The sequence below is a fragment of the Oncorhynchus mykiss genome, chromosome 1 (genome assembly GCF_057628025.1).
Source record: "Oncorhynchus mykiss isolate SJ-2025 chromosome 1, ASM5762802v1, whole genome shotgun sequence".
Lineage (NCBI taxonomy): Eukaryota > Metazoa > Chordata > Actinopteri > Salmoniformes > Salmonidae > Oncorhynchus > Oncorhynchus mykiss.
In genome coordinates this window covers 28,928,141-28,941,982 of record NC_143022.1, presented here as the reverse complement: position 1 = coordinate 28,941,982, position 13,842 = coordinate 28,928,141, and the positions used below count along the sequence as shown (strand labels likewise).

At 42.8% G+C, this 13,842-nt stretch overlaps 1 protein-coding gene across 4 annotated transcripts in view; it reads left to right on the top strand.

Annotated features, from left to right (window-relative positions):
* The first annotated feature begins 773 nt into the window (after window positions 1-773).
* Window positions 774-13,842, top strand: part of LOC110520275 (core-binding factor subunit beta) — a 34,517-nt gene continuing 21,448 nt past the window's right edge. For 2 of the 4 annotated variants that reach the window (XM_021597473.3, XM_090220579.1), the window contains exons 1-4: window positions 774-1,057; window positions 1,177-1,266; window positions 1,837-1,923; window positions 3,524-3,640. In XM_021597473.3, the coding sequence (XP_021453148.2) occupies window positions 1,189-1,266; window positions 1,837-1,923; window positions 3,524-3,640 (282 nt within the window). In that variant the 5' untranslated portion in view covers window positions 774-1,057; window positions 1,177-1,188. Of the gene's footprint in view, window positions 1,058-1,168; window positions 1,267-1,836; window positions 1,924-3,523; window positions 3,641-13,842 lie in introns of all 4 variants that reach the window. The other 2 variants (XM_021597466.3, XM_021597481.3) reach the window with 1 other exon arrangement.

The window sequence follows — 13,842 nt, the reverse complement described above, 5'->3', positions numbered from 1 at the left end:
AGTTAATTGTTTTGTTTACAGTAAAAGAATCATGATTGGTGCTGTTTATTAACTGGAATGATGTTTTGCTACATTTCATTTCACCGGCAAGTTATTATATGCCTTGTAGCCATTGCATAATCTTGCAATCATTCCTAAGGGAGGGCTTGAGTTTGCCAATATGTTCTACGAGATCATACAAATCATAATCATCATCATTAAGAGGACAGTAAAAACAAAGATGATATTTCACACTTAAAGTTGTGTGTGTGTGTGTGTGTGTGTGTGTGTGTGTGTGTGTGTGTGTGTGTGTGTGTGAGAGAGAGAGAGAGAGAGAGAGAGAGAGAGAGAGAGAGAGAGAGAGAGAGAGAGAGAGAGAGCAGGGGGGTTGTAGATCACAGTGTCTCAACAGTCCCAATTATCACCAAGAGGGTGCTGCCCTTGGCCTTGATTGATATAAGGAGAGGACTAAGTTTTCAAAACATAAGCTTTACATGCAGCAAATTCTAATTTTCTAAGACATTAGGCTACTTTCATATATGCCTTTTCATGTGCCTCCCATCAAAAAATGAGCCTTGTGTAATTGCAGAGTTTCAGAAGATTTGTCTTTTTCCAAAAGTCTTATGCCTATGGAAAAAGTTATTCATGAAGTAGGCTTATGGTCCAACCAATTTACAAAGAGAGATGTAATTTGTTTTGTCTGTCTCTGGGCTAAGGAACATGAGACATGGACGCATACATAGCATAAAAGCTCTTGCTCTCTGAAGTGTTGGTGAGTTATACGCTTGCGCACTAGGGATCAGTAGTGAGGAGAATTGTGAATGGGGGGAGTATTTTGGGTGTACAGTCAGAAGTCGGACTCCGAGGAGCCAGGAAGTAACTCAGAACCATGCAGCTCGACTGATAAAGTCGAGAGAGCGGGCGTTTGTTGTCAGTGGACAGGGATCATACGCTTCAGGGTGAAAGGGAATTATAGCCAATTGCGAAATTGAGCCTAATCCATTGCAGTGGCAGAGACTGACCGCTCAGTAGTTCCGACTTGAGAGCAGGGAGAGATCACCACCCTGCTTACAATAAGGTAAATATTACATTAGCACATTGCTACACACCCCATCAAAAAAGACGGAAGAGAATAAAATCAGTATTGCAAAGGTTTTTCTTTCTCACAAACAATTAATATTAACAAAAGTTTATCAGCAAAGCTTCAAGATGCCTCGGGTGGTCCCGGATCAAAGGAGCAAGTTTGAAAACGAAGAGTTCTTCAGGAAACTCAGTCGGGAGTGCGAGGCAAGTCTATTCATTGGATACATTTTATCTGGTGGCGAAACAAAGTAGCTCATAACGTGGAAATGCACGTTGCGCTGATAGAGACCCAACTCTAGCCTTTTACTGAAAGATAGGGATGTTTTCCAAATATCAATATGAAAGCACTGTGGATTTTATGTGATACGTTTTTTCATATTTTAATGTCTAAATACACTTTTCAAAAAAGAGGAAGGAGACAGTTATGAAATTGTGTTTCGTTTTGGTTTGTTGTAAGTCTGTCAACTCATCTGAGTCGCGTATCACCTCAGCCCGATGCTCTGACATTTACGTTGTCTGACTCGTGGCTAATGTAGTTTACAATCATTTCCCATAATTTATCATTTCAAAGGACTAAATGGAGATGAATTTGAGTGAATTTTATTTGATGCCTCGGGACACTTAGACTTCATAAAAAGAAAGGTGTCTCAAATTCAAAATCTTGAACGTGAACCATGATCAATGAGATTCACAGTAAAGTTTATTATTTTTAATGTGTTTTTTTTCTTCTCTGAGATTAACTTTATTGATGTATTTGATCCTTCATATTTTCAGATAAAATACACAGGGTTCCGAGACAGACCGCATGAGGAGAGGCAAGCCAGGTTTCACACCGCTTGTAGGGACGGTCGTTCAGAAATAGTGAGTAAACCATTTCTGTTCAGCATACAATTCTTGAGATAATAACACTATAATCAGACATCATTACACTAACCTTGGGTTTATGTCAATATTTTTGCGTAAATAGACAACCGGAACTAGACATTTTACATCAGCCAAAACATTACTTCCTCCTTTATTCTCTGACAAACTACACAAAAACATCCTCTTAACATTCATTTCACTAAAATGACATTATATTATAATATGATTAGTTCACTGTCCAGAAATGCCATAAGCCTGTGTATCCTACAGACAAGGCTATTAAGGTCTGCCTCTGTCTCAATAATCTTTTGAGGAGAGAAACCCGACATGGCCATTTGACAATGAGTGAAGTCAGGACAGAGCTGGGCTGGCGGGCTTGCCCGTGGCTACTTAAAACGGCCCCTCTTCTCACTCCTTTTTTCAGTCCTAATATTTTCACGTTGTCTACTGTATGTGCTGTAATAAAGTAAAATGTACTATTCATTTTATGTATGCCTAACACTTTTATTCTTAGAGTAGCCTAAAATTACACTCTTGTTGAGTCTGATTATGGCATGAAATAATAAAGTGACAAGGTAGTGTATCCAAATTCAATTCCATTTTCAGACAAACAGATTCGAAAAGATATTCACAATAATAACATTGTGACTAGGCCTACCTGTAATCAGTTCTTTTCTGTGATTGAAGTATTTTGAAGCATTATGGCAATTGTTTGATATGTTACTTCCGCTGTCTGTCCAAACCCTACCATTCACCCGAGTGTGTCTATTTCAAAATGCAATTATTCCGACCGAGAAAGACATTAGAAATTATCATCACTGTACCTCAGATTTGAGTAAATTAAATAAATGCAAAGGACTTTGTTAATTCAATAAGGCAGAATAGGAATACACAATAGTTGTATTACTTTTATTATGAACATGTGCTGTGTTCCTATAGCCTTAGTAATGACATGGTAATGACACTGTATTTTGTGTTAGTATATGTTGTGTGCATTCTGCCTGTGTTGTTTTTTTCCTATATTATGTTTGAGGTAATGCTATGAAAACAATACAAAACATTGTGTCCATATTTGGAGCTCAGTTGTTTTAAATCTTTGTCTATATGCCAGTAAATTCCATGACATCAACCAAGCACAGGGAGCCTGGAATCATTGGAAAGCCAAGTCATGTAAAAAGCCTAATTGAATAAATGATATGAAAATGAATCATAGGCCATTTGTCATTAGTGTCAGTGCAGGGTCGGCTTTTAAACTATTATTGATGTTCTTGTCCTGTGTTTCTTACTGTATTCCTCCTATCTCTCACTCACTCCATCTCCCTCTCCTTCAGTCTCTCTGTCTTTCCTAACGTCAGTTCACTATAGCCCAGTATTCCAACATTGTGTTGGTAAAATAGAATCAGATGTGCGTAACTCTATACTTCAAATAGAGAAAATGATGACTCTTGTGTTTTTTCCCTGTTTCTCTGAGTGTTGGGAGCCCTGGCTCCAGGCTCCAGGCACTCGTCTCTCTGATGTGAAATAGAAATGACGGGCTGCATAATTTATGCTCGGGCCCAGCGTTCTGATCCTGTTTGTATTGATTTTCCTCTAAAAGGCTTTTGTGGCGACGGGCACCAACCTCTCGCTGCAGTTCTTCCCAGCCAACTTGCACGGGGAGCAGAGGCAGACGCCCACACGAGAGTATGTGGACTTTGATCGGGAGACGGGAAAGGTAATCCTGACATCTCTCTCTTTTCTTTTCTCTCTAATTCTCTCTTCTCTTTTCTCCTCTCTCTAATCTCATCTGTTCATCTCTCTTGAGAGGTGATTTAGGTTAACCTCTTAACGATTTGTCTCTGACGTACTCATCCATGACACTCTTTTTATTTCCCTGGCATTTCTGTAAACTCATGTAACCACACAATAATGATCCGTAAACAGCTTGGTATGGGCATTGAGGTATTCCTAGCATTTTTCACTCAACATTGAGGTTGAATCTCACGACAGTTTGATTGAATGCAGGCTGTTGATTCAGAGTGATATGTTCTCTGGTTGGGATAAACTCTAGGCTTTCTGTAAGATGTTATCGCTTCACATGGAGCACGCTAAACATCACCCTGCCCTGCCATCCACTAAAAAAAACACCTTTATCCTCAATTAAATATTTCACTGTTCCTACTTTTGTTTCTTTTTTAAACATGCCCATTTTTCTGTAATTCCAACACAATCTACCAACTCAATGAATACACGACTACAGTATGTGGTTTCTTTCAAAGCCATAGGGATGGAAGATGGTGACAATGTTCCAACCATAGAAATACAATCCTATAGTAATCATATAATAATAGTATAGTACAATATATTTCTAGTAATTATATAGTAAAGCCTTGCTACTCCTGTGATTCAGATCCTACTACAGGCGTGTTAAGGTGATACAGCCATGACACCTGACAGCCCATGGGCCTTTCTCCAGGTCCTGCCAACTCTGTTAGTGTCACCCAAGAACCGAATAAAGTGGGTCATAAATTGATTATCTGAACCATTAAACACCCCTGTCTGATCACACCCCTTCCATTTCCCAGAGAGACCTCAATAAAACTATGGAAATGCTCAATCTTTTAGCCCTGAACATTTTACTAGTCATTGTATAAAGATGACCTAAAGCGATAACATTTTAGATAAAAATTACTTACCAAAAGTTTAGATATGGACTCTGAAAACTTGAATTCCCCCTTGACACCTTTGTTTTAATGGTGCAGTGTTTAGAAGGATTGTATTTTTTGTTACTGTTTTGTTTGTGTATTCATTTGGTCCCCTGGAGACCTCGTAGTTGTTGCCGTACGTATGGTGTGCCAGAGGCCCCTGTTCACGGACAGTGCCTCGCTGAAATGTGCTCATTAAAAATGCATCCTTGGGAAATCGATGGACCTTTCGGCCCAAGGCTGACGGACTAATCTTTGCCCGTTAATTATTTAAAAAGGCGTGACGGGGAGTTGTCAGGCATGCCGGGCACTTTACAGATGAGGCGATGGGTGTCTGGGGCAGGGCCTGATAGTAATCCTATCCCTTGTCACCTCTAGCAGGCTCAGGGCCATGCAGCTTTAATGAGCCCTGGGCCCTCCGTCCCTCTGCCCCTCCGCATCCAACATAAACCCCATGGAGCTCCCAGTCACACCAGCACTGTCACCGTACACACACTTTCACTGAAGCACACACACACACACACGCACACGCACACACACACACACACACACACACACACACACACACACACACACACACACACACACACACACACACACACACACACACACACACATACTTACCCCCTCCATCAACATTTCAGTATCCAGTGAACTATCAGCACGCGTCGTATTCTCATGTTGCAACATTGGAGAACAGGTCTCAATTATTAGTTTGGATTTTTAACTCGACCCTTTCCACAATGCTGTGTAGTCATCAGGCTTCTTCATTTAGGGAGTAAATCCCTAGGCAGGTGCTGCTGCTCTGCTCGTTGACATGAATACTTATCTTTAGGAACTGAGGTGGAACTTATTTGGAGAATGTCTGATTTTTCTCTGGGCTCCCCCCCATCCCTCCCTCTCTCCCTCTCTCTAACTCCCTGCAGACCAGTGGTGTCAGGCTGGAAGAGATGTTGCGTACGCTGCAACCTCTGCTCTTAATTACTCTGATTGTTAACCTTTTACACAAACACATCTCACACTGCCTGGCTAGGAGATGTTAACAGACTGAATGAAAACCCCAAAGAATGTCTGCAGTGAAAGTGAAAGTGTGTGCCGTGGGGTCGGAAGAGGAAATGTGAAATGTTACTGAAATATTCCAGGTCAACAGGCTGTTGCTCTATGAATTGAATCAATTGTAAAAAGTCTGAAATAAAATAGAAAATTGTAGAGGTGAAATATTGAAGTCCTTTAGCTAGTGGAATCTGCACTGTATGATTTGGCAAAGCATCCAAGCTGTTTTCATGAGGGAACTGTCCAGGTGTAGCCTATAGATACATCAGCCATGTCTCACTATGGCATGATCCCCCTATGACCAGTTGAAGTGTGAGGTCCATAAAGAGCATATAGCATACAGCTCTCTCCTCACCGCCACCCAACGCCAGTCCAGAGTAACAGATGAATAGGGAACAGTTATAATAATCTTTCCATGAAAAGGGAGTGATTTTATGGGTCTTGCCGTTTTTGATTGATGGAGTCAGAACCAACCCCAGCCCAGTGTGAGCCCAGGGACTCGCTGTCTCTGTCTGTCTCCTTTCTCTGGGACCCTCTCCCTCTCTCTCACACACTCTCTCTCTCTTCTTGTCTCTCTCGATCTCTTTTTCTCTCTCTTTCACTCTCTCTCTTCTTGTCTCTCTCACTCTCTTTTTCTCTCTCTTTCACTCTCTTTCTCACTTTCACTCTCTCTTGGTCTCTCTTTAGGTCTCTATTTCTCTCTTCTGGTCACTCTCTCACTCGCTTTTTAGGTCTCTCTCATTTCTCTCTCGTGCACGAGTGAATAAACCATTGCGTTTCTCCATCCTTCCCCCACACCCCCTCGTTCTCCTCCTCCCTCATTTGAAAACACAGGCGGTGCCAGCGGAACGGGGCCAGTTTAAACTTGGCCGCTGGCGGGGGACAGTAGTATTATCTGAGTGGGGCGGTGAGCCCTGCTCCACTGGAGCCCCCGCAGTAGAACTTAAGTACAGGCTCCGAGTGTCACTACAGGCTAATGGGAACCAGCTGTGTGGGAGGTTAATTTTAGCGGTAGCTAGCAGGGACCGAGGAGGAGCAGTTAACCCTGTCCCAGCCAGGGGCTCCCGGTAGTGGACTGCCTCGTACCGGGTCACTGGTCAGTCCCATGAATCATCCACACTGCCCTAATGGTCATGGACTCTGACTCTGAGTCATGGCCATACAAGTCCAACCTTAAATTCATTAGATTGGAGGGACAAATGATAGCTAACAGTGCCTTTAGAGGATCATCAGACAGAAATGAATACACAGCAGCATACTGTTCAAAATTCACAGAGCAGAACAGGAAGTTGTATAACTGCCACAGGAACATTGAGAGAAGGCCAGTGGAGTAGAGTCCTTAAATCAGGCCTTCTTACTGTGACAGGCAGCAGAAGTGCAGAGTGTTTGAACTGCTACAGTAGCAGACAGGAGGAGGGGGATGATTCATTGTGTCTCAGTAAATTATTAATCTGCTCCAAGTGAAGTTAGCTTAGCTCAGACAAGAGCTCAGAGAGGTAGTGGGTCTCTGATGAAGATCCTCCATTGGTGCTTTGTTGTAATGGAACTCCATGGATACTGATGACTCACCATGGGATTGAAGAATATATTTGTCAAGAACCTCTACACAGAGTACAGTGAGTACCTGGACTGAAGTCCTGCCCATTTGATGTAATAGGGTTTTTACTCTAACAGAGAGAGAAGGCAATACAGACTCTTATACAGTGGCGATTTTAGCATGTACATCCTGGTGGGGTAAACAGAAACTAAAATTGGGGTATGCATGCCAGAAAAGCCACTACACAACACAACACTAAACAATACATTAATTGCACTATAACGGTGACAAACGGTGCCCACAAACTGTTAGGGCCTACATAAAGCTGTCCCAACAGCAGTCCCAACACCTTACCACTGCTACACCTGGCTATCAGTGGAGCCTTGTCTGGCAGCGAAACAGTTCATTCAGCCTCATTTACTGCCTTTAAAAAGAACATGGCTGATATGGTTGATCCTCTTAAGGATCGGACCCTTTTTTTCATTTTCATCTAATATAACATACCCAAATGTAGGAACCCAGGTCCTACATTTGAATATAAAAATGGATTTTATCAAACAAAACTATGCTACATTTAATCTCTGGAACCCCCTGAAAAATCAGAGCAAGATTATTGAATGTAAGTACATTATTTACCTTCAGAGGTGAATGTATCAAACCAGTTGCCATGATACAAGTTTGCTGTTGTTGTGCACTCTCCTCAAACAATATCATGGTATTTTTTTCACTGTAATAGCTACTGTAAATTGGACAGTGCAGTTAGATTAACAATAATTTAAGCTTTCTGTCCATATAAGACATGTCTATGTCCTGGAAAGTTTGCTGTTATTTACAACGTCATTCTAGTCACCTTACCGCACGTTAGCAACAACTGTCCCAGTATAGGGACACCTTTGATCCTTAAGAGGTTTTAAACAAATGTGGTTTCTACTGACAATTGAGATGTACAAACTATGGCATAAAGGAACGACAAGTGGATAAGAGGCAATCCGTAATTTTGATTAAGACATTAATGAGCGAGCTAGGATGGACGTAGTCAATATAACTATTTGTTCAGCACTTTTGAAACGTACAGCGACAGAATTCAGAACATGTGCTATTCTTACAGTACTCCAAGTCAGAACCGTAGGATAAATAAAGGGGGCATATAAGCAGACAATGAAAGCTCTTACAATATTCAATGATTACATTTCTCTAAAGCAGGTTATAGGCTACATGTACACCACCAAGTCAGAACAGTAGGTGAAATTAGGAGGGGAAACGGGACCAAATTATTAGGGTGAGGCACATGGGCTACTAACAGCTTACTACACAACATACACTTAGTATTACTTTCTTAGCTACAGTATACATATCTCCCTGGCATATTACATAGTTTATGCAGCATACAAGACATTTTGGACTCACCTTGTTGTGCTGTGCTCACTTGAACAGGAAGGTCGCGCGGTGGTCCTACGTGGGCAAATTTTATCATCAAACTTTGTCATCAAAGTCTGGCATTCTCTGCATTTATGTTGCTTTTAAGACAAATGGGAACTCTGAAAAAAACAAGGTCGAATCATGAGGATGTCATTGATCTTCAGTTCATAGCTCTAGAAAGAGGCCCGAGTTCCCGACTTACAATTCCGAGTTTTGCCCCTCCTGCCCTGAAATACGGGTCGCCACTGCTCTTATATATGAACACTCCTCAACTTTAACTCAATCTTGTTGAAATTGGAGACTTTTAGGGTTTTGGAACAGGGTTCAGCTGTAAGGGTTTAAGAGATCTGGTGTTTGGCCTCTTCTCCATATTCCCCTCTCTCCTGCTCCCCCTCTGCTCTGTTCATCTGTAGAGCTTGTGTGTGGTTTCCTTTTATGCAAAGCAGAAATTGGGTCCATCCAGAAGCCATGCCAGAAGGTTGGGTTTGCCCACTGATTGGGGGAGAGCTCCTGATATAGTCCCCTTGTTACAGACCCTCCAGAGTGTGCTGCTACTCTATTATATTGTGTTAATAGCTAAAAGCACAAATACATGAAGAAAGTCATAGAATGACTCCTAAACCTTTCAGCTACAGCCTGGTAAACCTTTCAGCTACGGCCTGGTAAACCTTTCAGCTACAGCCTGGTAAACCTTTCAGCTACGGCCTGGTAAACCTTTCAGCTACAGCCTGGTAAACCTTTCAGCTACAGCCTGGTAAACCTTTCAGCTACAGCCTGGTAAACCTTTCAGCTACAGCCTGGTAAACCTTTCAGCTATGGCCTGGTAAATGTGAAAGTCACTTCTGCTGGTATTACAGCAGTAATGCATAGTGGGATTGTGTAGGTGTGTTGTTGTCTGACATGGGGCCAGAACTGAGAGAGAGAGAGAGAGAGAGAGAGAGAGAGAGAGAGAGAGAGAGAGAGAGAGAGAGAGAGAGAGAGAGAGAGAGAGAGAGAGAGAGAGAGAGAGAGAGAGAGAGAGAGAGAGAGAGAGAGAGAGAGAGAGAGAGAGAGAGAGAGAGAGAGAGAGAGAGAGAGAGAGAGAGAGAGAGAGAGAGAGAGAGAGAAAGAGAGGGAGTGAGAGAGAGAGAGAGAGAGAGAGAGAGAGACAGAGAGCAGGCCCTTAACGTGGAGCCATACCGAGGCAGCAGACTATAAATCTTTGGCCTGTCTCTGGATGTAAGAATGTTCGCTCGGGGCAGATAGCACAGGGAAGATTCACAGTAAATTAATCCATTATGAAAGGGACTTCAGTCAGAGGCGTCACCACAGGAATTGGAGTTTTAATAGTTTGGTGTTAAAGCTTGTTCCCAAGACCAGCCAGTGTGTTTGTGTGTCTGTGTATTGTGTGTGTGCGTATGTATCTCCATATCCAATCTCCATATTAATGACGGGTCATGTACCACAAAACATGGTCTTGAGCTTTATGGCGCCAGATTGACAGTTAACCTTGTTACAGAGCCAGAAAGGGGGGAACAGCTTGACAGTTAACCCTGTTACAGAGCCAGAGAGGGGGAACAGCTTGACAGTTAACCCTGTTACAGAGCCAGAGAGTGGGGAACAGCTTGACAGTTAACCCTGTTACAGAGCCAGAGAGTGGGGAACAGCTTGACAGTTAACCCTGTTACAGAGCCAGAGAGGGGGGAACAGCTTGACAGTTAACCCTGTTACAGAGCCAGAGAGGGGGGAACAGCTTGACAGTTAACCCTGTTACAGAGCCAGAGAGGGGGAACAGCTTGACAGTTAACCCTGTTACAGAGCCAGAGAGTGGGGAACAGCTTGACAGTTAACCCTGTTACAGAGCCAGAGAGGGGGAACAGCTTGACAGTTAACCCTGTTACAGAGCCAGAGAGTGGGGAACAGCTTGACAGTTAACCCTGTTACAGAGCCAGAGAGGGGGAACAGCTTGACAGTTAACCCTGTTACAGAGCCAGAGAGGGGGGAACAGCTTGACAGTTAACCCTGTTACAGAGCCAGATAGGGGGAACAGCTTGACAGTTAACCCTGTTACAGAGCCAGAGAGTGGGGACAGCTCGCTGCTGCTGCTGGTGGTTATTGAAGGGGGAAAAATGAGGAGCAGATGAATCTCTCCCATCTTCAGCCCCAACATGAAGCAGGGTGTGGTGTTTGGGAGGGGCTCTGAATTATCTCATGGAGCCACACAATGCACATTAGTTGGTTGCTAAGTGTAAAGGTTATGAACTTAATGTCATAAAGCTACTGTAGTTACTCCATATTTAGTTAATGTAGTTTATACTCAAGTCTAGCTGAAGTGAACCTGGTAGTAATGTGTGTATGATGGGGGAGGGGGTAGGGAGGCATCAGCCCTCACTCCTGACACTGATGAGGAGAGCGGCGACTGGGCAAAGGCCAGGGTGGAGGGAGGATGATGGACGAGCATTTCTGTGAGGAGCGCAGTGGTCGGGCTCGTTTTGCGGTGGGGGCTGTTGTTTCCATCTCCCTCAAACGGAAGCCGCTCCACTGGCAGATGACTTGTCAATGACATCATCAAAGTGAGCCCACTAATTGATTCATGCTGCTCTGTCATGCCCATTGTTCACTGAGCTTTCCTCGTGTTCCTCTCATCTGATGTTGATTGTTTGATGTTTGTTAAAAAGAGGGGTTCTTTGTGTCCTTGGCTATGCCATGTCCTTTTGTTGAATGTTTTTTTTTTAACAGAAATGCTCCTCTTTTGACTGCCTGTTGGGACAGAACTGTCTCTGCTGGGGAAAGAGAAGCTTTGTTTTTCCCAGCACTAGTCAATCATACTCCTGCCTCTATTTTTGCCATAGGGTTTTCATTATAGCTCCCAGCTCAAATTTCCACTTCCTTTATCCCAGGCATCAGATCAATGACCACTCCCACGCTTTATTGTGGGGTACAAATATACTGAATGTCACATGGCTTCCTGAAAATGTTAATCTTACAGTAAAATGAAACAGTGGAGCTCTGGTTGGGCCCCCGAGTGGCGCAGCGGTCTAAGGCACTGTTTCTCAGTGCTAGAAGCGTCACTACAGACCTGGTTTGATTCCAGGCTGTATCACAACCGGGAGTCCCATAGGGCGGCGCACAATTGGCCCAGTGTCGTCCGGGTTAGGGCTTCTCCGGGGTAGGGCATCATTGTAAATAATAATTTGTTCTCAACGGACTTTCCTAGTTAAATAAAGGTTAATAAAATATATAATAATAATACAACAATACAAAAGACTACTTTTTAAGGATAAATGTGACATTTACGGTTCTGCTACCTACAGTAGCAGTGTTAATTTCACAATGAAAATAGAGAGTGTGTTCACTCATAACTGGAGGAAGAGTCTTTCTGCACCAGGAAGTAGTTTTTTCAACGCTTCTAAATGAGCTCATATTTTATTAACAATGTGAAACTGATAAAAACTGAGGGCTGTTAATGTGCAACAAACAGCCTCTCATCCCATAAAGCTGTTTGAGACATCATCGGTCCATACAGACCCCATAGGGTCTTCAAACATCTATCTCTCAGTCTGAGGGTTAGCTAATAGAGAGAGTTACTAGACTTCTTGATTTCGTTTTTTTTATGCAGACATCACTCTTTTCCACCAGGAGTGATGACATTGCAGATGGAGGTGTTGCAGTTGACCACTCTCACCCCTTCCTCTCCTTCTCTCTCCTCCTGCCAATTAAAACATTTGATTTCATTTGTTTTCCCTTCACCTTGCCCTCCAGAGTAATAAACATTCCATGATGCTGTGGAATTACTCAACTGATTCTGATTCATGGGAGTTTGGAAAATGGGGACCTATTGTAAATCACCTAACAGGATGGTGATGTTGCATCTGAGCAGATCCCTTATTCACCATTTCATGAAGGGATTAAATATGAATTACACTAAATTGTTCCTCCGTAAATGTAATGGATGGATAGCCCAGATGAGTAGGAGAAAGACTTCAGTGTCTATGTTTGTACTGAAGTAAGTCTGAGACTCCCCACCCTCCCTACATCCCACTGAGTGGGAGCAGTCAGACAGCGTTGTCTAGGAGGGAGGAGAGGGACGCATCCTGCTTGGGGATTTGATTCTCCAGGACTGTCAGGACACAGGTGAGAAATACAGCGTGTATGTGCCGACTGCATTCCTGGTCACTATTCCAGGAACTATGTTCTCTCCCGGCCGCAGGGGGGGACAAGGGTGGCTACCTGGCCTGGAGGGCCGTCTCTCTGCCTCCAACCTGACTGTGATGGGTGCCTGTGTGGGAGGGGCCAAGGGCCCACCTACAACCCAGTATTTCCTGTACAGAGAGGGAAAATGGCAGATGTGAAACTGGACTTGGGTCCAAGTATAGCTAGAGTGCCTGAGAATTCAAGTCCCTTAAGATGCTCTTGGCAAGCCTGCCGATTCTTTATTTTGTCTATCCTCACCTCTTCCCATGAAAACCGAGCCATTACTTTCTTTTGAAATGAAAATATTCTAACCAGTATATTATTAATTTGTTCATTTATTGTTGTAAATGTAGTTAATTTATTACTTTTAGATTATAACAATTCCATATTCAAAATATATGTTCATATTAGTGTCTGTGACTATCTGATGTGACTTCTCAGAGTCCTCTGGGGTTTTGTAGACTCCCCTGCAGCCCCTGCAGTATGTCCCTGCTCTCCCATTCTCCTGTGGTTAGAAACTTCATCCAAATACTGGATTTGCCTTTGCATGATATTTACTTAAGTTAAACAGCCATCTGTAAAAACAGAGAAATGGATATCCTTTGTATGGTGTTCATGTGAGAAATGATTTGACATAGTGTACATGGTGTCCCCAACTACCCTATTCCTTAATCCCAATAAAAGTAGAAATTATTTCCATCAAGTGGCATCACAACCAATCTGATTTATAATCTGACTGACAAAGTGACACAGACCAACTTTTTCTTATCACTAAGACTGGGTTGGTCTTTATTACATTTTATCACTTTTTAAAATATAATTGATAAAGTAGAGCTATATCACTGGTTGGATTGGCAAGCTAGAAGCAATCAGATACATTTGTATTACTTTTACAATCAAATTGGGAAAATGACCTAATAGAGGAAGCTTTATTGAATGAGTCAGTGTTACTGCATAACATAATCAGGCTTAGCAGGCCCAGTTCTTATCTGATTAGGAGCATATATCAGAGGAATAGTCTGTCTGCCAGTCTGCCAGCCAGTCAGTCAG